Below are 24,265 nucleotides of genomic sequence, written 5' to 3'. Positions count from 1 at the left end.
CGGTGACCTCAGTGCCATGCCCCAGTGACACGGTGACCTCGGTGCCACCAGGCAGAGCCAGGGTTCGGCGGGGACGCCACCTTTTATTTACAAAACAACGGGGACAGGGTGGGGACAACGCTGGGGACAAGGCCAGGGGACAATGACAAGGACAGTGCCACCACACTGTCCCCAACACCCGGACCGCGGCCCCGGGTGACAGCGGGGGTGACATCCCCCGATCCCGGGGTGGCACCAGCGCCCTGCGGGGTGGCAGAGGGCGGTGCCAGGGAGGTGACAGCGAGGGGACAGCGAGGGGACAGTGGTGACATCTAAAACTTGAACTCCTTGTACTTCTTGCCCCCCCCGCGGGCGTCCTGGGGCTGCGCCTTCCGCTTCTTCTGCTGCGGGGACAGAGGGGACAGTGAGGGGACAGGGAGGGGACAGGGAGGGGACAGGGAGGGGACAGGGAGGGGACAGGCATGTCCCACACTGGGAACCCCTTGTGCTTCATCCCACCCCCGTGGGACACCCTGGGGACAGGAGCTGGGGACAAAGTGGGGCTGGGGGGGGGAGGAGGTGACAGGGAGGTGACAACGGGGTCCCAGGGAGGGGACAGGGATGTCCCACAACAGGAACCCCTTGTGCTTCATGCCACCCCCACGGGGCAGCCCTGAGGGGACAGGGAGGGGACAGGGAGGGGACACGGGTGCCACCCCCACCTTCTGCTTGGCGGCGTGCTCGGCCACCATGTCGCTGAAGTCCTCCTTCTCCACCTGCGCCTGCTGCTCCCGCACGTGCTCCTCGTACTTCTGCGTCATGGCCGTGGGGTCCAGCTCCAGCTCCTCGGGGGCCAGCGCCACCTCCACGCCCTGCGCCTCGGCCACCGGGCCCTTGCGGCCCATCACCTGTGGGGACACCACGGGGACATCGTGGGGACAGGGTCACTGCCACCCCCCGGGCCTCTGTCACCTGTCAGGGACATGGGGACAGCACGGGGACATCATGGGGACAGGGTCACTGCCACACCCTGGGCTCCTGTCACCTGTCAGGGACATGGGGACACCATGGGGACAGGGTCAGTCACACCCCAGGCTCCTGTCACCTGTCAGGGACATAGGGACACCATGGGGACATCATGGGGACAGGGTCACTGCCACCCCCTGGGCCTCTGTCACCTGTCAGGGACATGGGGACACCATGGGGACAGGGTCACAGTCACACCCCAGGCTCCTGTCACCTGTCGGGGACATGGGGACAGCACGGGGACAGGGTCACTGCCACCCCCTGGGCCTCTGTGACCAGTCCCTTGTGTCCCATCACCTCTGGGGACACCACAGGGACAGGGTCACTGTCACACCCTGGGCCTGTGCCAGCTGTGGGGACATGGGTGACACCGATCCCCAGCACCTCTGGGTGCTGCAGGACACGTCCAGGGAAAGGGGACAAGGGACACTTCAACCCCCTGGGCTCCTGTCACCTGTCAGGGACACCACGGGGACACGGGTGACACCGATCCCGTGCGTTTTGGGGTCCCAGGGGTGTTTTTGGGGTTGTTTTTGGGGTCTCTATGGATATTTTGGGGTGGTTTTGGGGGGGTATCAGGGGGGGTTTTGGGGGGGGTCTCACCACAGATGTGGGTGGGGGGTGTTTTTGGGGTCTCAGAGGGGTTTTGGGGGGGGTCCCAGGGGGTTTTTGGGGGGGGGTCTCACCGCAGACATGTTGTAGATGTGGGTGGGGGGTGTTTTTGGGGTCCCAGGGGGTTTTGGGGGGGGTCCCAGGGGGGTTTTGGGGGGGGGGGTCTCACCGCAGACATGTCGTAGATGTGGGTGGAGCCCATCATGGCCGTGCCCACGGTCGCCGTGCGCTTCTCGGGGACCACCGTGAACAGCTGGGGGGTCTCGCTCCTTTTGGGGGGGTCAGGATGGATAGGGGGGCTCCTGATCACCCCAAAACTCCCCCAGCACCCCAAAATCCCCCCTACACCCTGACCCTCCCAAACCCCAAATCCCCAAGCCCCCCCTTGATTCCCCCAAAACTCCTTTGAGCCTCCCAAACCCCCTAAAACCTCCCCAAACTCCCCAAAATCTCCCCAAACTCCCCAAAACCTCCCCAAACTCCCCAAAACCTTCCCAAACTCCCCAAAAACCTCCCCAAAAACCCTCAAACCTCCTAAAATCCTCCCTAAAGCCCCAAGCCTCCCAAAATTTACCCCTGAACCTCAAACTCCACTAGGAGTGTTGGACCCCCAACACTCCTGAGCCTCCCAAAATCTCCCAAACCCTCAAAAAATCCCCTGGCCCTCCAAAATTCCCCCATGAACCCCAAACTCTCCCAGTCCCCCAACACCCCTGAGCTCCTCAAACCCCCAAAAATGCCCCCAAACGCCCCCCCCCCCCCAAACCCCCAAAGCCCCCCCAAAACCCCCCTCACCCGTCCATGGCCTCCTCGATTTTCTTCTTGCGGAGCTCGATCAGCTCCGGGGTCTCCATCCCGGCCGGCACCGAGGAGAAGCCCCCCGGGGTGATCAACCCACTGTGGGGGGGGGGATTGGGGGGTCAGGGGGCACCCAGGACTCAGGGGGCACCCCCAAACTTGTGGGGAGCACCCCCTCCCCCCCCCAGTTTTTCTTGGAGAGAGATGAACCAACCCCGTTCCCCATCCCAAAGAAAAACCCACAGCATTCCCCCTTTGTGGGGGAATTTGGGGGTCACTGGGGGGGGCCCACCAAGTTTTTGGGGTCCCCCTGAGTTCTTGGGGTACCCCGGGTGCCGGGGGGGTCCCCCCATTTTGCCTCAAAGAATGATAAACCCCGTTCCCCATCCCAAAGGAAACCCCACAGAATTTCCCCTTTATGGGGGGATTTGGGGGTCCCTGTGGGTCCCGATCAGTTTTTGGGGTTCCCCTAAGTGCTAGGGGGGGGTCCCCAGGAGTTTTTGGGGTCCCCCTAACCTGTCCATGGGGTGGCTGAACCCCATTCCTCACCCCAAATTTATCACTCCTTTATGGGGGAATTTGGGGGAGTTTAGAGAACATTTGGGAGTCTTTTTGGGGTGCCCCTAAATTTTTTGGGATGCCCTATGAGTTTTTTGGGGCACCCCTGAGATTTTTTGAGATGCCCTATGTGTTTTTTGGGGTGCTCCTGACTTTTTTGGGGTGCTCCCCACCTGTCCATGGGGGGTGAACCCCACTCCTCACCCCAAATTTTTATCACTCCTTTATGGGGGAATTTAGTTGGGGGGGTTAGGGGACACCTGGGAGATTTTTTTTGGGGGGTACCCCTGAGTTTTTTTGGGGTGCTCCTGAGTTTTTTGGGGTGCCCACCTGTCGGCGGGGGTGATGAAGCCGGTCTCGTCGGGTTTTTCTTCGTCGCTCTCCTCCTCCTCCTCCTCCTCCGAGGATTCCTCGTCCGACGGCTCCAGCTCCCCCCAGGGCGTGCGGTCGATCTCCTCCTCCTCCTCCTTGGTCTGGGGGGAACCCGGGGGGTCACCCGGGGATTTGGGGGGTCCCGGGGGAGTCGGGCAGAGGGAATTTGGGGGGGATTTGGAGTTTTTTTTTGGGATTTGGGTTTTTTTAGGGGGGGATTTTTAGGGTTTTTTTGATACTTGGAGAGGGGATTTGAGTGTGGGGTTATGAAGACCCCAAAACTGGGGGGGGGGCCCGGGGGGGGGTCACCCGGGGATTTGGGGGGTCCTGGGGGGGTTGGGCAGAGGGATTTTGGTGTGGATTTGTGCTTTTTGGGGGATTTTTTTTTTTAATGCTTGTAAAGGGGATTTGGGTGTGGGGTTACTGAGACCCCAAACCTGGGGGGTCTGGCAGGATTTTGGGGGTCCGGCGGGATTTTGGGGGGCCCCAGGTGTATCCAGCAGGGTTTGGAGGTCCTGGGGGGGAGTTTGGGGGTCCTGGGGGAGTCCAGCAGGGTTTTGGGGGGAGCCCAGGTGTGTCCAGCAGGTTTGGGGGTCCTGGGTGTGGGTTGGGGGGTCCCGCGGTTTTTGGGGAGTCCAGCAGGGTTTGGGAATCCCGGGGGGGCTTTGGGGGTCCCGGGGGGGGGGTCCCGCGGTTTTTGGGGGTCCCGGGGGTCCCCAGCACCTGGAACTCGGCGGCGTTGGTGCCGAACACGTCGCCGTAGAGCGGCTTCCCCGTCTCGTCCACGGGCGGCTTCCCCCAGCCCCCGGCGTGGTACCCGAAGGAGCAGCCCTGGGGCAGGGGAGACACCCCAAAATCATCCTGAGCCACCCCCAAAATCACCCTGACGCCCCCCCAAAATCAACCTGAGCCACCCCCAAAAACATCCTGACACTCCCCCAGAATCATCCTGAGCCACCCCCAAAATCATCCTGACCCACCTCCAAATCATCCGGACATCCCCCCAAAATCATCCTGAGCCACCCCCAAAATCATCCTGACACCCCCAAAATCATCCTGACACCCCCCAAAATCATCCTGAGCCACCCCTAAAATCACCCTGACACCCCTAAATCATCCTGAGCCACCCCCCAAAATCACCCTAACACCCCCAAAATCATCCTGACACCCCCCAAAATCATCCTGACACCCCCCAAAAACAACCTGAGCCACCCCCAAAATCACCTTGACACCCCCAAAATCATCCTGACAGCCCAAATGATCCTGAGCCCCCAAAATCATCCTGACATCCCCCCAAAATCATCCTGACATCCCCCCCAAACCATCCTAACAGCCCCCTCAAATTATCCTAACCCACCCCAGAATCATTTGTGACACCCCCACAAAATCCTCCTGACCCACCCCCAAATAATCCTAATCCTGACTCCCCAAAATTATCCTGAGCCCCAAAATCGTTCTGAGCCCCACCCCCAAAATCCTAAAAATCTTTCCCAAATCCCCCCAAAAAGAGCACATGGGGGTGGGGGGTACAGACGCCCCCAAAACCCCAAACACTCCCCGAGACCCCAAACAAACCCCCCAGCACCCAAATTTCTTCCCCCCAGACCCCAAATCCCCCCTGAAAACACCCAAATTTCCCCTCCCAGCACTCAAAGACTCCCCCCCAGCACCCCAAAATTCCCCAAGACCCCAAACAACCCCACCAGCACCCACAACCCCCCCCAAAGAAAACACTCCCATCGTACAGCACCAAAAGCTCCCAAATCCCCCCACCCAGGACCCCCAAAAAACCCCTCAAAAAAAAACCCCAAATCCCCCCACTAGAAACATCCAAACACCTCCAACCTGCAGCACCAAAAGCCCCCAAATCCCCCCACCCAGGACCCCAAAAAAAACCCCCAAAAAAACCCCAAACCCCCCCAAAACCCCAAAACCCCCCCAAGTCCCGCTCACCTCGGGGATGGGGGAGTTGAGCCCCGGGATTTTGAGGTTGGGGTACGAGGGGGGGGGTCCATAGCGCTGCATGGCGATCAGCCACGGGGGGGGCACCTTGTGGGCATTCTGGGGGGGCACAGGGGGGGTCAGCACCCCTAAAATCCACCCCCCAGCACCCCAAAAACCTCAAATCTGCCCCAGCACCCCAAAATCCCCCCCTGCCCCCAAGTCACAGCAGGAATTGGGGGGACCCAAAAGGAAGAGGGGCACAGAGACCTCTCCCCATTCCCAGGGGTTTGGGGTGGGATTTGGGGTTTGGGGTAGGTTTAGGATGGTTTTAGTGCGGTTTTGGGATGGTTTTAGGGTGAATTTGGGCAGTTTTGGGGTGCCCATACCAGCCACACAGGCATGCCCAGGGATTTGGGGTGGATTTGGGGTTTGGGATGGTTTTAGGGTGATTTTAGGATGGTTTTGGGGTGTCCATACGGCCCCATGGGCATGCCCAGGGATTGGGGGTTTGGGATGGATTTGGGGTGAATTTGGGATGGTTTTAGGGTGGTTTTAGGATGGTTTTGGGGTGCCCATAGTGGCCCCATGGCCATGCCCAGGGATTTGGGATGGATTTGGGGTGAATTTGGGGTGGATTTGGGGGTTGGGATGGTTTTGGGATGGTTTTAGAGTGAATTTGGGCAGTTTTGGGGTGTCCATACCAGCCCCACGGGCATGCCCAGGGACTGGGGGTTTGGGATGGATTTGGGGTGAATTTGGGGTGGTTTTAGGGTGGTTTTAGGATGGTTTTGGGGTGCCCATACCGGCCCCACGGGCATGCCCAGCGCAATCCGCAGCTCGTCCGAGAGATCGCCCGGCTTCTTCTCCTTGAGCCGCGTCTCAAACTCCTTCCCCTGGGGACACCAAGGGGACAATGGGGTCACCCAGGGGACAGCGAGGTCACCAAGGGACACAGCGGGGTCACGGGGGCAGTAACGACCCCAAAAATCCAACCAGGCTGTCACCAAAGCCCCCAAAGTCCCACAAGGATGTCCCAAAAGCCACCGAGGTCCACCCAAGATGTCTCCAAAGCCACCAATGCCACACCCAGGATGTCCTCAAACCCCAAAATGTTCAACCAGGATATCCCCAAACCCCCCAAAATCCAACCACAATGGTCCCAAACCCCTAAATATCCCCCCACAATGTTCCCAAACCCCCAAAATCCAAGCAGAATGTCCCAAATCTCCCAAACTTCCCCACCCAGGCTGTCACCAAATTCCCAGATGTCCCCAAATCCCCAAATCTTTAACCAGGACATCTCCAAATCCCAAAATGTCCAACCAAGATGTCCTCAAATCCCCAAATGTCCCCCCAGGACAGCCCAAAGCCCCAAATGTCCCCCCCACCATGTCCCCAAACCCCCAAAACTCCAACTAGGATGTCCCCAAACCTCCAAAATCCAACCATGATGTCCCCAAATCTCTAAAATCCAACCACAACGTCCCCAAAGTCACAAAATACAACCAGGATGTCCCCAGAATTCAACCAGGACATCTCCAAACCCCAAAGCATCCAACCAAGATGTCCCCAAACGTCCCCCAGGACAGCCCTAAAGCCCCAAATGTCCCCCCCCAGGTGTCCCCACCTCGTAGTAGAGGTCCCCGTGGATGGTCAGCTTGGGCTTGGTCTGCCACTTGAAGAAGGCGTCGTGCAGCTTCTGGTAGTCGATGTCGATCTTGCCCATCTTGGGCCGCACCTTCTCCCTCATCTTGGACTTCATGGTCTTCTGCTCCTCCTGGGGACACCGCAGGGGACAGTGGGGACACGCCCCGGGGCCGTGGGGACATGGGGGTGGCCCCAGGGAGCCTCAGGGGTGGCTATGGCAGCCACCAAGGCACACAGGTGTGACCACGATGGCCACAAGGTCACAAAACCCAACCAGGATGTCCCCAAACCTCCAAAATCCAACCAAGATGTCCCCAAATCCAAACAGGATGTCCTCAGAATCACAAAATCCAACCAGGATTTCCCCAAAATCACAAAATCCAACCAGGATGCCCCCAAATCCAATCAGGATGTCCCCAGAATCACAAAATCCAACCAGGATGTCTTAAAAATCCAACCAGGATGTCCCTAAATCCAACCAGGATGTCCCCAAAGTCACGAAACCCAACCAGGATGTTCCCCAAACCTCCAAAATCCTCCCATCCCCTGACTGTCCCACAGCTGCCCTTCAGGCATTCCCCAAGATGTCCCCAAGGTGTCCCCGAGGTGTCCCCACCTTCTCCTGCAGGGCCTCGCGCATCTCCTGGATGCCACAACCTCCCCAAACCCCCAAGACCTTTCCCCAAACCCTCTCCCATCCTCGCAGCTGCCCCACAGCTGCCCCTCAGGTATTCCTGGAGGTGTCCCCAAGGTGTCCCCGAGGTGTCCCCACCTTCTCCTGCAGGGCCTTGCACATCTCCTGGATGCCGGTGACCACCTAGAACCTCCCCAGACCCCTTCCCTGCTCCTCTCCCCTTCCCTGGCTGCCCCTCAGGCGTTCCTGGAGGTGTCCCCGAGGTGTCCCCGAGGTGTCCCTGAGGTGTCCCCGAGGTGTCCCCGAGGTGTCCCCACCTTCTCCTGCAGGGCCTCGCGCATCTCCTGGATGCCGGTGCGCTTGATGAACTCGGGCAGCTCGAAGGGCGGCTTCTCGATGCCCCTCTTGCCCTGCAGGTATTTCCTCTTGAAGCACCAGTGCCGCGGCACCGGCACCGAGTTCCGCGTGGCCTTCAGGTGCACCAGCAGCTTGGGGTCCTGCGCCGTCACGTCGTGCATCTCCACCACGTCCGGGCGGGCCACCAGCTGCGGGGACAGCAAAGGGACATCAGGGGACAGCTGGGGACAGAAGGGACTCAGAGTGGTGGAGCCCCAGGGTGGCACTGTGGGTCCCCAAGTGATCTCTGGGTGGTCACATTGTCCATCTTCACCATGTCAGGGTGGGACAGCAGCTGTGGGGACAGTAGAGGACAGCAGGAGATGGCAGGGGACAGCAAAGGGACATCAGGGGACAGCAGGAGACAGAAGGGAGTCAGAGCAGTGGAGCCCCAGGGCGGTGCTGGGGGCATTGAGGCGATGCCTGGGTGGGGACATGGGACCCCAGGGCGGCACTAGAGTTCCCAGAGTGACCTTGGGTGGTCACACTGTCCATCTCCACCATGTCCAGGTGTGCCACCAGCTGGGGACAATGGGGACAGCAAAGGGACATCAAGGGACAAAGGAAAGTGAGAGAAGGAGAGGCCCAGAATGGTGCTGGGGACATCAAAGTGACCCTGGGTGGAGACATGGGACACCAGGGTGGCACTGGTGGGGTGACAAGGAGATTGAGGTCCCAGATTGACCCCTGGGTGGGCAACTGGGACTAGTGTCCCCAGGAAGGTGACAAGGGGCACACTGCACCGCCCAGGGTGGCTCTGGTGTCCCCACCAGGGTTCCCAGGGGACAGGAGGCGTCACCTCAGGGTTGTCCCCAGCTCCAAGTGCCACCCACACCCATGGGAGAGGGGATAGGGCCATGTCCCCAAGTGTCACCTGCTTCAGCTCGGCCACCGTGAACCTGTTCATGCGCCGCAGCTTCTTCTTGGACAGCTTGGGGACCTCCTGCTTCTTCTCCTGGGGACACACGGGGACAGCGCAAGTGACACCGGGAGGGACGCCCTGGGTGGCGCCTGATGGCACCACCCGCTGTCCCTGTCCCTGAGCCATCCCTATCCCCTCTGTCCCACCCAGAGCCACCTCAGCTCCTCCCCAATCCCTGCTGTCACCACCCCCAGTGTCCCCAACTCAGTACCAGCTCCAGGTGCCACCCCCCTGTCACCCTCAATGTCACCCCACTGTCCCCCTGATGTTCCCAATGCCACCTGCTCACCCCTTCACTGCCCCTGTACCCCTGTGTCCCCAGTGCCACCTGCTCGTTCTCAGAGCTGTCCCCATCACTGCCCCTGTCCCCCAGTGTCCCCATGTCCTCAATGTCCCGAGTGCCACCTGCTCGTCCTCGGAGCTGTCCCCGTCGCTGCCCCTGGTGCCATCCTCGGGTCCCTTTTTCCGGGGCACCCCGGCGCTCTCGGCTCGCTCCGCCCGCTCCGGCTCCTTCTCCTTGTCCTTCTTCACCTCATCCGTCAGCTGCCATGGGGACAGGGACAGGGGATGGACACAAGGACAAGGACAGGGGACAAGGATAGAATAGGGCATTGGGACAGGGGACGGGGTCAGGGGTACCCAGGGGACAGGGACAACCACATGGGGATAGGGTCAAGGAAAGGGATCAGGGACAGGGGTCAGGGGACAGGAGACACGGCTCAGCAGCACCCAGGGGTGACACTGAAGTGACCCTCAGCATCCAGGGGTGACCCTCAGCACCCAGGGGTGACCCAGGAGTGAACCTGGCACCCTGCAGTGACATCTGGCACCCAGCAGTGACCCAGGAATGACCCCTCAGCACCCAGGAGTGACCCCTGGCACCCAAAGGTGCCACCACCCCCCCCGAAGTGTCACCTTGAAGGCCTCGAAGATCCTCTTGAAGAAGACGAAGTTGGGGTCGTAGATCTCGGGCTCCTCGCTCACGTACTCGATCTCCACCTCGGGGGTGTCCCCGGCGGGGGTCTCGGGGTCCCCCCGGGGGGGGGTCGGGGTTGGGGGCCCCTCCCGGGCCCCGCCCCTCCCCCGCTTCTTCTTCTTGCGGTTGCGGCGCTTCCGGTTCCGCTGGGAGGGGACAGAAGGGGACAGAAGGGACAGTGAGGGGACAGGCCCCTCTAATCGGGGGAACAAGGGGGGACCTCCAATGGGAGAGCAGAAGAGGGGACAAAGGTGACACAAGTGACCCCAGAGTGGGCCACACCCCCTGCACTTGGGGGGGGACAAAAAAGGGACATTGAGGTGGCACCAAGAGGGGACAGAATTTCCCAGTAAGGGGACAAAAAAGGGACATTGGGATGACCCTGAGGGGGGGCTGACTCCCACAGCTGGGGAGACAAATAAGGGACATTGGGGTGACCCCAAAGTGACCCAAACCCCGCCACAGGCACCGAGAGAGGGGACAACAGTGACACCCCAGTGCCATCCAAACCCCCCTCCCAAATAAACCCATCCTGGACCCCCCAGCCGGGGAAATTTGGGGCACCCTGAGGACCCCCCACTCGCCCAGGGGTGCCAATTTGGGTGGGGGGGTGGCCTGCCCACCACTGTCCCCTCTGTCACCTCCTTTTTGGATGTCCCTGTGTCCTCCTCAGCCTCGGAGGCCGACGCCGACGTTCGCAGCTCCGTCTCCATCTCGTCCTCGGCTGGGGGGACACGGGGGGGTCAGGGCTGTCCCCCACCTCTGGGTGCCACCCCCCACCTTTGGTGCCACCCCCAGAGCACAAATCCCAATTTTTAGAGGAATTTTGAGAAGATTTTGGGACGGTGGGTGGCACCCAGTGAGCACTGGGTGACACTGGGGGGGTGACACCACTTTGGGGTGTCCCTGGGGGTCACCTGGCAGCACCCAGAGGTGACAAATTTCATTTTTCAGCTGAACTTTCCGTTTCTGGGGTGAAAATTCCCGTTTTGTGGGCAGATTTTGAGGATTTAAAGGAGTTTCCTGTGGCGGGGGGCAGCACCCAGAGGGGACTGGGGGACACTCAGGAGTGGCAGGGGACAGTGTGGGTGGCACTGGCAGTGGCAGGGGACACCATGGTGGCACTGGGGGTGGCAGGGCTCACCCGAGACCCCCGGCACCGTCACCAGCTCCTCCTGCCGGCTCTCCTTGAGCTGCAGGATCTTCTCCAGCGCCTGCGGGATCTTGGGGCCCACCCCGGAGTCCTCAGCCTGGGGGGCACAAGGTGGGGGGGTCAGCGGGACCCCCGGGACCACCCCCAAATCAGGGAGACCCCCCCAGGACCCCCTGAAATGAGGAAGACCCCTGGGACCCCCCCCAAAATCAGGAAGACCCTCCTGAAATCAGGGAGACCCCAAAATTGGGGAGACTCCTGGGCCTGCCTCCAAAAAGACCTCAGACCCACAGAGACCCCTCCCCACAATAAAGAGACTCCAGACACAAAAGCCCCAGACTCAGAGACCCCAAACAGAGCCCCCAGCCCCTCCCCAACAGACACCACAAACCCACAGAGACCCCTCCCCACAACAGAGACCTCACAGACCCCCATGCAGAGCCCCCAGCCCCACAGAGCTCCCCACAGACCCCCCCCCCCCAAGCCCCCAGCCCCACCTCTCTGCTGTCGTCGCCGGGGGGTGGGGGGGGGCCCGCGGGGCCGGGGGGCTCCCATGGCCAGGGGGGCTCCCATGGGGCTGCCTGGGGGAGGGGGGGGACACAAAGGTGACATCAGCCCGGGAGGGGGTGGGGACAGGGGACAAAAGTGTCCCCCACCCACCCCAGGGTCCCCCCTCACCTCGGGGGGCCAGGGGGGTCCTGGCAGCCATGGGAGCCCCCTCGGGGGGGGCGCGGGGGGGTGGGGGGGGTCAGCTTGGCCATCTCCTGCTGCCGCTCCTGCTCCAGCAGCACCGCGGCCTGGGGGGCACCGGGGGGGTCAGGGGGGGCACAGGGGGGGCCTGGGCTCGGCCCCCCCCATCCCAAGGTGCCCCCCAAAACCCAGGGGTGCCCCCCCTCACCCGTTTCTGCTGCTCCAGCAGCTCCTGCTCCTTGGCCTTGTCCCCGAATGGGTGCTGACCCTGGAGGGGGGGGGGGGGGGGCACAGTCAGGACCCCCCCAGCACCCAAGGGTGCCCCCCCAAGGGGTCACCCACCCCTCAACACCCCCCAAATCCCACCCCAAAAGCACCCCTCAGCTCATCCCCTCCATAGCTGCCCCCCCCCTCAACACCCCCCTAGACCCTTTTAAAACTCCCCAAACCCCCACAAACCCCTCACCCCCCCCCCCGTGCCCCCCACCCACCCAAGGGTGCTCCCCACCCCAAGGTGTCCCCCTGGGACCTGTGCCCACTCTTCCTGCAGGAGCAGGACCCCTTTAACCCCCCCAAATCCCCACAAACCCCACACCCCCAAGTCCCCCCATGCCCCTCACCCACCCAAGGGTGCCCCCCCATCCCCCAAAAGGCGCCCCCCACCACAAAATGCCCCTCCCCAGACCTGTGCCCACTCCTCCTGCAGCAGCAGGACCCCTTTTTACCCCCCCAAAACCCAACACCCCCGAGTCCCCCCGTGCCCCCCACCCCCCAAAAGGTGCCCCTCACCCCCAACGAGCCCCCCACCCCCCCCAAAACGCCCCCCCCGGACCTGTGCCCGCTCCTCCTGCAGCAGCATGGCCGCCTGCTGCTGGGCCAGCGTCAGCCGCTCCTCCTCGGACAGCCCCGCGGGGGGGGGCGGGGGCGGCACCGGGACCCCCCCCACGGGCCCCCCCATACCGAAAGTGAGCCCCAGGCCCGGGGGGGGAGGGGGCGGCACCAGGGGGTGCTGCAGGGGCAGCGCTGGGGGCAGCTGGGGAGGGGGAGGCGGGGTCAGGGTGGGGGGGGGGGGGTTCACCTGGGACACCCCCACCCCAAAATTTCATCCCCTGGGAATCAGTGGTGGGAGGGGTCTGAAACCCCTGAGCCCCCTCCCCCACCCCACCCCAAAATTTAACACCACAAGCGTCTCAAACTTGGGGGGTCTCCCCCCACCCCAAAACTGGGTGTCATTGACTCCCCCCACCCCAAAATTTGGAGCTCTGAGGGATCTTAAAACCCCCCCCAAAATAACCCGTGGACTCTCCCCACCCCCATCCCAAACTGGGGGTCCTGGGGGTGCCCCCAGCCCCCCTCCCCAAAAACCAGACCCTGGGGGGTTCCTGCCCCCCCCCCAAAACCTCCCCAAAATCCCACCTGGGGGGGCGGGGCCTTGTCCCCCTCCTCGGGGCGCAGGGCGGGGCGGCTCAGCACGATCCCAGTCTGGGGGAGGGGGGGACACAAATTGGGGGGGGGGTCCCCGTGAGCCCCCCCGCTCGGAGGGGACATGGGGACCCCCCCTCTGGGAGGCTGGGGGCAGGACAAACCCTCCCACCCCCCAAAAATTGAAGAAAACACCCCCAAAATCACATTAAACCCCCTCAAAATCCTATTCATGCCCCTCAAAATCACATTAAACCCCCCAAAATCACAGTAAACCCACTCAAAATCTCATTAAACTCCCCCAAAACCCCATTAAACTTCCCAAAATCCCATGAAACCCCCTCAAAAATCCCATTAAGTGCCCCAAAAATCATATTAAACTCCCCCAAAATTCCCTTAGACCACCAAAAAGTCATATTATACTGCCCCAAAATCAGAACAAACACCCCTAAAATCACATTAAACCCCCCCAACCACATTAAATCCCCCAAAAATCCCTTTCCACACCCTCAAAATCACATTACGCCCTCCAAAACTCCCGTTAGCTCCCTCAAAATCCCATTAAATCCCCCCAAAATCAACATAAATCTCTCCAAAACCCCACTAAATCCCCCTAAAATCACGACAGACCCCCCAAAAAATGAGTCCCCCTCCTCAAAGGGACACAAGGAGAGGGGAGAATTTGGGGTCCCCCCCGTTTTGGGGGTCTCACCTGCAGGGTGTAGGCCTGGAGCCGCTCCAGAAGCTCCTCCCGGGTCCCTGGGGGGGAATGGGGGGTTCAGGGACCCCCAAATTCTGCCCCACAACCGCCCCCCCCCCCAAATTCCTCTGTCCCCCCCCAGGTACCCCCAAGAATTCCCCCCTCAGGGACACCCAAAACTCCCCCAGGGACTCTTGACCCCCCCCCCCAAGGACTCCCACATCCCCCACAGGGAACCCCAAAAATCCCCCAAATCCCCACAGGTGACCCCAAAACCCCCGAGATCCCCCAATTTCCCCTCCTACCCCTTTAGATCTGCCCCAAATCCCCTCAGGTGACCCCTGAAACCCCCCAATTTCCCCTCTGATCTCCCTTCAAGGAACTCCAAAAACCCCCGAGACCCCCCAAACTTCCCTCCTAACCTGCAAATCTCCCCTCAAGTGACCCCAAAACCCCCAAATTTCCCTCGTACCCCACAGATCTCCCCTCCAGTAACCCCCAAATTTCCCCCTTCCCCTCACACCTCCCCCAAATCCCCTCAGGTGACCCCGACTCCCTCTCAGTTTCCCGCCCACCCCTCAGATCTCCCCCCCCGCTCCCCTCACGGATCCCGCTCCCCTCACGGATCCCGCTCCCCTCACGGATCCCGCTCCCCTCACGGATCCCGCTCCCCTCACGGATCCCTTTCCCCTCACGGATCCCGCTCCCCTCAGATCCCGCTCCTCTCAGATCCCGCTCCCCTCACGGATCCCTCCCCGTTCCCCGCACCCTGCGCGGGGGCTCCGATGCCGGCGAGCGTGGCCTGGAGCTCGGGGTGGGCCCAGCCCGCGTAGGGCGAGCGCTCGGGGGCTCGGGGGTCCCTGAGGGGCTCCCCGGGCCCGGCCCCGGCCGCCGCCGCCGCCTCCGCGCGCTCCGCCGCCATCTTGGCCCCGCCGCCACCGCGAGCGTCGCGGCCAATCAGAGAGCGCGGCGCCGCGCCGTGCGTGCTGACGTAAAAAGGCTTGCGCGGGTATTAGGAGTAACGGAGAGGGCGGTGATGTCACGTCGGCGGGGGTGACGTCACGGAGGCACCGTGAGCGCAGTGTGAGTGACGTCACAGAACCCGCTATACCCGCTCATTAGCATCCCCCCGCCCACTCCGCTGCCCGCCACATCCCAGTCCACATTTCCATAGCTCCGCCCACTTCTGTGCATGTATTCATGCTTATTTGCATGGCACCGCCCCAAACTAGCGCTCATTTGCATCACACCATGATTTCAGCTGATTTGCGTGAGCCCCTTGGTGATCCAGCCCATCATTTGCATAACCGCGCTCATTATGCAGGTGAAAGTCCCGCCCTCTGTCCTGGCCCCGACCCCAAACGTGGCCATTAATTTCTCACGAGCGTGGTTTCGTTTAGGCCACGCCCACCCCGGCGCGTTTAGCCCCGCCCATTCTGTGGGCGGTCTTTGTACGCGACCCCGGCTATCGAAGGGCGTGGCCTCCTCGATTCCCGCCTTCCTTTCCGGAAGTGACGTCGCCGCCGCCGCTCTACCCGGAAGCGCCGCCGCAGGTGAGCGCCAGCCGCGCGGCGGGGGCGGGCCCGGGGGGGGTTCCGGGGGAGGGGGGGGGGTCCCGGAGCCACCCCCACGCCCCTCCCCCACCGGCGGGGGTCCCTGAGCCCCCCCCGTGTCCCCCCAGCCCCGCGATGTCGCGCGCCACCAAGCGGAAGCACGTGGTGAGGGAGCTGCTGGAGGAGCGCGTGCAGCCCGGGGAGGGCCAGAGCGTGGTCAGGGTGAGACAGGGGGACACTGCGGGGACACCGGGGGGACACTGGGGACACCTGGGACACCGTGGGGACACCGGGGGGACACCGAGGGGATTGGGGACATCGGGGACATCGGGGGACTGGGGATACTGAGGGACATTGGGGACATCGGGGGACACTGGGGACACCTGGGACACCGGGGACAGTGGGGGGACATTGTGGACATCAGGGGACATTGGGGGAATATTGGGGACATCGGGGACATTGGAGACAGTGGGGACATTGGGGGGGGTTGGGGACATCAGGGACACTGAGGGGACAGTGGGGACATGGGGGTCATTGGGGGAACAGGGGGGACATTGGGGACACGTCAGGGACAGAGGGGGACAGGGCAGGGGGACACGGGGACAAAGCTCTGGGCCAGGGGGACACGGAAGGGACAGCCAGGCACGGGGACAGGGGTGACAAGGGGACACGGAGAGGTGGCCCTGGGGACAACGAGACTTGGGGGGGGACACGAGGGAGGGGACGCTGCTCTGGGACAGAGTGACAGCTCCTGCGGCTGTCCCCAGCTCTGGGGGGACAGAGGGGACACTGAGGGGACACTGAGAGGACACTGAGTGTCCCCGCAGGTGTTGGGGACACCGGGGAACAACCTGCACGAGGTGGAGACGGCGGAGGGGACGCGGTTCCTGGCCAGCATGCCACCGCGCTTCCGGCGGCACATCTGGATCAAGAGAGGTGACACGGCCACCCTGTCACTGTCACTGTCACTGTGTCATTGTCACCCTGTCGCTGTCACTGTGGTTTTGTCACCTCGTCATTGTCACCCTGTCCCTGCCACCTTGTCACTGTCACCGTGTCATTGTCACCCTGTCACTGTGTCACCTTGTTATTGTCACCCTGTTACTGCCACCTCACTTCTAGCAGCACATCTGGAGCAAGAGAAGTGACCCCCGCCACCCTGTCACTGTCCTGTGTCATTGTCACCCTGTCGCTGTCACTGTGTTTTTGTCACCTTGTCATTGTCACCCTGTCACTGCCACGTTGTCACTGTCACCGTGTCATTGTCACCGTTGTCACTGCCACCGTGCTTCCGGCGGCACATCTGGAGCAAGAGAAGCAACCCTGTCACTGTGTCACCCTGTCGTTGTCACCCTGTTGTTGTCACCCTGTCGTTGTCCCTGTGTCACCCTGTCATTCTGTCACTATTCCGTGTCATTGTCAACCTGTCATTGTCACTGCGCTTCTGGTGACACATCTGGATCAAGAGAGGTGACACGGCCACCCTGTCACTGTCATTGTCACCCTGTCACTGTCACCGCGTCACTCCCACCCTGTCGCTGTGTTGTTGTCACCCTGTCATTGTCACCGCACTTCTGGTGGCACATCTGGATGAGGAGAGGTGACACTGCCACCCTGTCACTGTCACTGTGTCACTCTCACCGTGTCGCTGCCATCTTGGCACTGCCACTGTGTCATTGTCACTTTGTCATTGTCACCAGGGCACTGGCACTGGGCAGTGCCACTGGGTCACTGCCTCCCTGTCATTGTCACCAGGCTGTTTTGTGTCACCGGGGCATTGTCACCAGAGCACTGCCACTGTGTCATTGTCACTTTGTCATTGTCACCCTGCCCTCCCCCACTGTTCCCTGCTGCCCCCTCCCCACCCCAGGCGCTGTCCCTGTCCCTTTGTCCCTGTGTTGTCCCCAGGCCACACCTGTGTCCAGGTGACCTCGGTGACCCCAGGTGACCCCTTGGTGACCCCCGTGTCCCCCCCAGGTGATTTCCTGCTCGTGGATCCCATCCTGGAGGGCTCCAAGGTCAAAGCCGAAATTTCCCTGGTGCTGCTCCCCGCCCCACGTGCGCTCGCTGCAGCGCCAGGGGCTCTGGTACGACCCAAAAATACCCAAAAAATACCCCAAAATACCCCCCTAAAACCCAAAATACCCCAAACCCCAAAACTGCCCCGAAATACCACCCCAAAACACCCCCCAAAACCCCAAAATACCTCCCCAAAACAACAAAATACCCCAAAACACCCCATAATACTCCCCAAAACTCCCAAATACCCCAAAACTGCCCCAAAATTGCCCCCAGATACCCCCCAAAATACTCAAAAAAAACTCCAAAAAAACCCCAAATTCCCCCAAAACTCCCAAAATTTCCCCAAATCCCCCCATAAATACCCCAACCCCCCCTCCAAAATACCACAAAACCGGAACAGCTCAAATCACCCCAAAATACCCCAAACCACCCTAAAATATCCCAAATCACCCCCCCAAATACCCCAAAATTCCCCAAAACCCCCGAATACCCCAAAACTCCTCAAAAAACCCTAAAACCCTCCCAAATAACCCCAAACTCCACCAAAACACCCCAAAATTCCTAAACCACTCCCAAACCTCCCCAAAACCACCCCAAAACCCCCCCACCCCCCCTCCCAGTGACCGCCCCTCCCCCCCCAGGCCCGAGGCCTTCGCGCCCTTGGAGAGGAAAAACCCCCGGGAGGGGTGAGTTAATTAGGGGGGGATAACGAGGTGTTAATTAATTGGGGAGTGGTCATGGGGGTGTTAATTGGGGCAGTAATGGGGGATTAATTGGGATTTGTTTTAAATTTAATTTAATTAGATAATTGGGGGGTAATAATGTGGTGTTAATTGGGGGGTGATAATGGGGGTTAATTGAGGGCAATAATGGGATATTAATTAATTTGGGTTAATGAAGATATTAATTGGGGGGTAATAATGGGATCTTAGTTAGTGAGGGGCGATAGAGATTTTAATTCGGGGGCACTAATGGGATTTTAATTAATGAAGGATAATGGGAGGTGTTAATTTGGGGCAATAATTGTTAATTGGGGTTTGTTAGAACAATAATGGGACCTTAATTGGGGGGGGGGATAATGGTGGATTAATTACAGGGGCGATAATAGGGGGGGTTAATTGGGGAGGTGATAATTAGGGGGGTTAATTGGGGATTGTTAATGGGGACAGTAATGCGGAGGAGGAAGGGTCAGAATGGGGTCAAGGGGACACTTGGGGACACGGTGCCACATTTGGGGACACGGTGTCACACCTGGGGACACCGTGACCCCCCTGTGTGACCCCCCCCAGCGACGACCAGGGGCTCTTTGTCAACACCAACCGGGGGGGGACCCCTGGGGACACCGGGGACAGCGATGGGGACAGCGAGGAGGACACGGGGGACAGCGATGGGGACAATGAGAACACAGGGGACAGCGACGAGGAGGACAGCGAGGACAATGAGGAGGACACCAGGGACAGCGATGGGGACAACGAGGAGGACACTGGGGACAGCTCGGAGCACGGCAGCCGGGGACACACGGGGGACACAGAGGACACAAGTGACACCGGGGACAACGCGGGGACCGAGGCCCCGCAGCCAAAGGACAATGGGGACAAGGACAGCGGGGACAGGGGGGACACGGGGCAGGGGGACGCTCCCCAATAAAGGACGCTGGTGGCACTGGGGTGGCTCTGTGTGTCCCCACCCCCCCTCAGTGACACGCGGTGACACAAAGTGACTCCCAGAGGCCTTTATTGTCCCCAGGGGTGGGGAGGGGGGACAGGGGTGTCCCCAGCCAGGGGTGTCCCAGTTCCAGCGGTGTCCCCAGGGCTCCAGGGGTGTCCCCCAGGGGTGTCTCAGTTCCAGGGATGTCCCCAGCGGTGTCCCCAGGAGTCCCAAAAGTGTCCCCAGGGTGTCCAGCAATGGCCCAAAGGTGTCCCCGGGATGTCCCAGGTTGTCCCCAAGTGTCCCTGTGCCCCTCACTTGGTGATGGTGTTCCTGGAAGGAAAAGAGGGGGTCAGTGACCCAGTGCTCCCAGTTCCTCCCAGTCCCCCCCAGTCCCTCCCAGTCCATCCCAGTCCATCCCAGTCCCTCCCAGTCCATCCCAGTCCCCCCCAGTCCCCTCCCAATCCCTCCCAGTTCCCTTCCCAGTCCTTTCCCAATCCATCCCAATCCCTCCCACTTCCCTCCCAATCCATCCCAGTCCATCCCAGTTCCTCTCACTCCCTTCCCAGTCCCTCCAGTCCATCCCAGTCCATCCCAGTCCCCTCCCAGTCCCTCCCAGTGCTCCCAGTTTGGCTCTCACGCGTTCATGCTCTTGCCGGAGCCGCTCAGGACGATGTACGGCGTCTTCTGCGCCCGCTGCTTCTCCTGCAGCAGCGCCACCGTGCCCAGGGGGGTGTCACTGGAGCTCATCTTCTTCAGCAGCTGCACCCCAAAAACGGGGGGGGGACCCCCAAATCAGGGCCAGCCCAAAAACCCCGCGAATGCCCCCAAAAAAACCCCAAGAATTCCCCAAATCGCAAAGGGAACCCCCCCGAGTTTTGGGGGCTGCCGTCCCCAGGGTGACACTGGGGGGACACTGGGGGTCCCTTTCTTTGGTGGCTGCGCCTCATAATCAGAGTGGTACCCCAAAATCAGGAGGACCCCAAAAACTCTGGGAATTACCCCCAAAAAATCTTGGGGAAAAAAACCCCAAAATCCCAAGGGAATCCTCCAATCCCATTCCCAGGGTATTGCCCCAAAACCATGGGGAGACCCCAAAACCAGCAGGTTTGAGGTCCCCAAATTGGGCTGGAATTCTCCCGTGGAGCTGGGGGGACCCCAAAAGCCTCCAGGGGACCCCAAAATCAGGCTGGAAGATCCCAGAATTTAGGCCAATGATCTCAAAAACATCCCGGGAACCCCACAACTGGGGTCAAAACTTTCAGCAGCATCACGAGACCCCAAAATTGGAGTGGAGACCCCAAAACTGAAGTGGAGACCCCAACTGAAGCACGGAGCAGTCCCAAAAATCTCCCCAAAAATGCCCCAAATCCCCCAAAAATGCCCCTCACCCCGCCTCCTCATCCAACTTCTTCATCCTCCTCTCCGTCTTCATCTTCCCCGAGCCCTTCCCGTGGAAGCGATGGGAGAGCTGCCGGAAGGCCTGGGGACATCGGGGACATTGGGGACATCAGAGGACATTGGGGACATCGGGGACATTGGGGACATCGAGGGGACATTGGGGACATCGAGGGCTTGGGGACATCGGGGACATGGGGGACATTGAGGACATTAGGGGGCATTGGGGACACTGGAGGGGGTTTGGGGACATTTTGGGGTTAGGGGACAGCAGGGGACACTGGGGGAGTTTGGGGACACCGTGAGGGGGTTGGGGACGCTATGGGTTGTTCTGGGGACACCATGGAGGGGTTGGGGACACCATGGGGTGTTGGGGACGCTCTGGGGAGTTTTGGGGACACTCTGGGGTGTTGGGGGACACTCTGGGGAGTTTTGGGGACACTCTGGGGAGTTTTGGGGACTCTCTGGGGTGTTGGGGACACCGTGGGGGGGTTGGGGACACTCAGGGGAGTTTTGGGGACACTCTGGGGGGTTGGGGACACTCAGGGGAGTTTTGGGGACACTCTGGGGTGTTGGGGACACTCTGGGGAGTTTTGGGGACACTCTGGGGAGTTTTGGGGACTCTCTGGGGTGTTGGGGACACCGTGGGGGGGTTGGGGACACTCAGGGGAGTTTTGGGGACACTCTGGGGGGTTGGGGACACTCAGGGGAGTTTTGGGGACACTCTGGGGGGTTGGGGACACTCAGGGGAGTTTTGGGGACACTCTGGGGTGTTGAGGACGCTCTGGGGAGTTTTGGGGACACTCTGGGGTGTTGGGGACACTCTGGGGTGTTGGGGACACTCTGGGGTTTGGGGACACGCCACCTCTTTGGGGGTGAGCTTGCGGCCGGTCTCGTCCACGTACTCGATCTTGACGTCGGGCCGGTAGCCGTCCTTCTCCTTGAAATCCTGCGTGAAGCCCCGGAACTCCTCCCGGCGGCTGTACTTGTCATCGATGGCCCTGGGGACATTGGGGACATCGTTGGGGACATTGTTTGGGACATTGGGGCACTGCTCCCGGCAGCTGTGCTGATCATTGATGGCCCTGGGGACATTGGGGACATCATTGGGGCACTGCTCCTGCCACCTGTACTGGTCATTGATGGCCCTGGGGACACTGGGGACATCGTTGGGGACATTGGGGACACTGGGGCACTGCTCCTGCCAGCTGTGCTGATCATCGATGGCCCTGGGGACACTGGGGACATCATTGGGGACATTGTTGGGGACATTGGGGCACTGCTCCTGCCAGCTGTGCTGGTCATCGATGGCCCTGGGGACACTGGGGACATCACTGGGGCACTGCTCCTGCCACCTGTACTGGTCATTGATGGGGACACTGGGGATAACAGGGACATTGGGAGGCTCAGGGTGACACAGTGGGTAACACAAGGAATGACACAGGTGACACTGAGGTGACACTGAGGTGACACTGAGGTGACATTGAGGTGACACTGAGGTGACACTGGTGACACTCACATCTTGTCCTCGATGCAGTACACGGCCGAGGGCAGGGATTTGTTTGGGGCTTTCACTCGCGCCACTTTCTGCACCGTGGTCTCCAACAGCCCTGGGGACACGGGGGGGGGGACGTGAGACCCCACAGGACCCCCAAAACCCCACAGCGACCCCCAAAAGCCCCTCCAAGAGACCCCAAATCCCCCATAATGACCCTAACCCCCCCCCCACAGACCCTAATCCCACAAAGAGGATCCCAAAACCCCTCCAAAAAATCCCCAAACCCCTCAAACTCCCCTCAAACCCCCCCTGCAGACCCTAAACCCCTCAAACCCTCCTCAAACACACCCCAAACTCCCCCTGCAGACCCCAAACCCCCTCAAAAAGGACCCCAATCCCCCTTTTTAAAGAGTCCAAACCCCCCAAAAAGAATCCCAAAACCCCCCCAAAACCCTCTTAAGGACCCCAAACCCTGCTGTAAGAACCCCAAACTCCCCAGCAGACCCCAAACCCTACAGGGAGTATCCCAAAACCCCCATAATAACCCCAAATCCCTCAAAACCCCCTCAAACAGACCCCAAACCCCACCAGAAGGACCCCAAAACCCCCATAGGGACTGTAAACCCCTAAAACAGACCCCAAACCCCACCAGAAGGACCCCAAAAGCCCCAAATTTCCCCCAAATCCTGACCTTTGTTCTGGCACAGCAGCAGCGCTGCCGCCAGGCCCCCGGTTCACGATGGGCTCCTCGTCCAGGATCGTGGTGGACGAGGCTGAGAACTGAAAAAGGGGGGGGGTCAGGGGCACCCCAAAACCGGGGAACCCCCAAAAAAACCCCCCAGGGTCGCTAAAGGGGGAGTTTGGGGGGGGCTGGGTTTGGGGTGAGCCCGTTTTGGGGTGCCTCTGTTATGGGATCTCCCCATTTTAGGGTCTCACTTTTTGGGTCTCCTCGGTTTTTTGAGGGTGCCCATCTGTGGCCCCCCCGATTTTGGGGTTTTCCCCCACACTTTGGGGTCCCTCATTTATTAATTTTTCCCATTTTTATCCTCCCTTCTTTTTTTAAAAGTTGTCAATTTCTTCCCCATATCTTAAGCTCTGCTATTCTGGGGTCTCCCATCCCATTTCTGGGATCCCAATCCCATTTTTGGGGTCCCCAGCCCATTCTCGGGGTGTTTCCCACATTTCCGGGGTTCCCTAGTCTGTTTCTGGACCCCCAGCCCATTTTTGGGGTGTTTCTCCCCATTTTGGGGTCCCCCAGCCCGTTTTTGGGGGCATTTCTCCCCATTTTTGAGGTGTTTCTCCCCGTTTTTGGGGTCCCCCAGCCCGTTTTTTGGGGTGTTTCTCCCCATTTTTGAGGTGTTTCTCCCCGTTTTTGGGGGCCCCCAGCCTGTTTTTGAGGTGTTTCTCCCCCATTTTTGAGGTGTTTCTCCCCATTTTTGGGATCCCCCAGCCCATTTTTGAGGTGTTTCTCCCCATTTTTGGGGTCCCCCAGCCCGTTTTTGGGGCATTTACTCCCCATTTTTGAGGTGTTTCTCCCCGTTTTTGGGGTCCCCCAGCCCGTTTTTGGGGTGTTTCTCCCCATTTTTGAAGTGTTTCTCCCCATTTTTGAAGTGTTTCTCCCTGTTTTTAGGGTCCCCCCAGCCCATTTTTGAGATGTTTCTCCCCATTTTTGGGGTCCCCCAGCCCATTTTTGGGGCATTTCTCCCCCATTTTTGAGGTGTTTCTCCCCGTTTTTGGGGTCCCCCAGCCCATTTTCAGGGTGTTTCTCCCCGTTTCCAGCCCCTCACATCCTGGTGCTGCCGCTCCTCAGCCAGGTTCACGCTGCTCCACCCCACGTTCTCCTCCCCCTCCGAGTCCGGTGGCTCCGGGGGTGATGCCGGGCGGCCGGCCCGCTCCAGGGCCTGGGGACACAGGGACATTGGGGGACATTGGGGACACCAGGGACACCAGAGGACATTGGGGACACAGGGACATTGGGGACGTTGGGGGACAGCAGGGACATTGGGGGATTTGGGACATCGGGAACATTGGGGACAGCACGGGACACGGAAAGGACAAATACGTGGAGAACAAATCCCTCCAAACCACCCCCAAATGCTCCTCAAATCCCTCCCAAACTGCCCCAAATCCCCCTCAAAACTGCCCCAAATCCCCTCCAACTCCCCAAACCCCTCCCCAAAACTGCCCCAAAATCCTGCCAAACTCACCCAAACTCTCCCCAATCCCCCCAAACCCCCCTTCAAAACGCCCCCCAAATCCCCCCAAAACTGCCTCAAATCCCCTCCAAAACCCCCTCAAAATGGCCCAAATCCTCTTCA

The 24,265-nt window shown here is 60.5% G+C and overlaps 3 protein-coding genes across 3 annotated transcripts; 1 reads left to right on the top strand and 2 right to left on the bottom strand.

The window, feature by feature from the left end:
* Positions 1–58: 58 nt before the first annotated feature.
* On the bottom strand, positions 59–14,954 carry SF3B2 (splicing factor 3b subunit 2). The gene is made up of 23 exons (XM_054001831.1): positions 14,901–14,954; positions 14,598–14,815; positions 13,842–13,888; positions 13,124–13,189; positions 12,540–12,740; positions 11,916–11,975; positions 11,696–11,814; positions 11,515–11,598; positions 11,009–11,114; positions 10,506–10,588; positions 9,804–10,010; positions 9,294–9,431; positions 8,841–8,921; positions 7,888–8,115; positions 6,917–7,066; positions 6,093–6,182; positions 5,299–5,406; positions 4,069–4,176; positions 3,304–3,446; positions 2,413–2,514; positions 1,787–1,886; positions 702–887; positions 59–383 (listed from the first exon to the last, which is right to left on the bottom strand). The coding sequence occupies exons 1-23, from the start codon at positions 14,952–14,954 to the stop codon at positions 312–314; spliced, it is 2,751 nt and encodes a 916-aa protein (XP_053857806.1). The 3' UTR covers positions 59–311.
* Positions 14,955–15,321: 367 nt separating this feature from the next.
* On the top strand, positions 15,322–19,105 carry EIF1AD (eukaryotic translation initiation factor 1A domain containing). Its single transcript, XM_054001892.1, is given in 7 exon segments — positions 15,322–15,382; positions 15,511–15,604; positions 16,210–16,318; positions 17,360–17,430; positions 17,432–17,469; positions 18,046–18,090; positions 18,694–19,105. Coding segments are annotated over 6 exon segments (708 nt in total). The 5' UTR covers positions 15,322–15,382; positions 15,511–15,517; the 3' UTR covers positions 19,052–19,105.
* Positions 19,106–19,121: 16 nt separating this feature from the next.
* Positions 19,122–23,866, bottom strand: SART1 (spliceosome associated factor 1, recruiter of U4/U6.U5 tri-snRNP). The gene is given in 8 exon segments (XM_054001900.1): positions 19,122–19,384; positions 19,692–19,814; positions 20,446–20,534; positions 21,315–21,450; positions 21,969–22,059; positions 22,639–22,675; positions 22,677–22,727; positions 23,735–23,866. Coding segments are annotated over 8 exon segments (678 nt in total). The 3' UTR covers positions 19,122–19,365.
* Between the last annotated feature and the right edge of the window lie 399 nt (positions 23,867–24,265).

Source organism: Vidua macroura, chromosome 33 (genome assembly GCF_024509145.1).
Source record: "Vidua macroura isolate BioBank_ID:100142 chromosome 33, ASM2450914v1, whole genome shotgun sequence".
In the NCBI taxonomy this organism is placed as follows: domain Eukaryota; kingdom Metazoa; phylum Chordata; class Aves; order Passeriformes; family Viduidae; genus Vidua; species Vidua macroura.
This window is presented reverse-complemented; position numbering and strand designations above follow the sequence as displayed.

Coding starts and splice junctions, on each gene's coding strand:
- SF3B2 (XM_054001831.1), bottom strand. CDS start 14,954: ATGCTAATGAGCGGGTATAGCGGGTTCTGTGACGTCACTCACACTGCG. Junction 11,815..11,915: donor TGCTGGAGCAGCAGAAACGG/GTGAGGGGGGGC, acceptor GGTGCCCCCCAG/GCCGCGGTGCTGCTGGAGCA. Junction 9,432..9,803: donor GGATCTTCGAGGCCTTCAAG/GTGACACTTCGG, acceptor TCCCCATGGCAG/CTGACGGATGAGGTGAAGAA.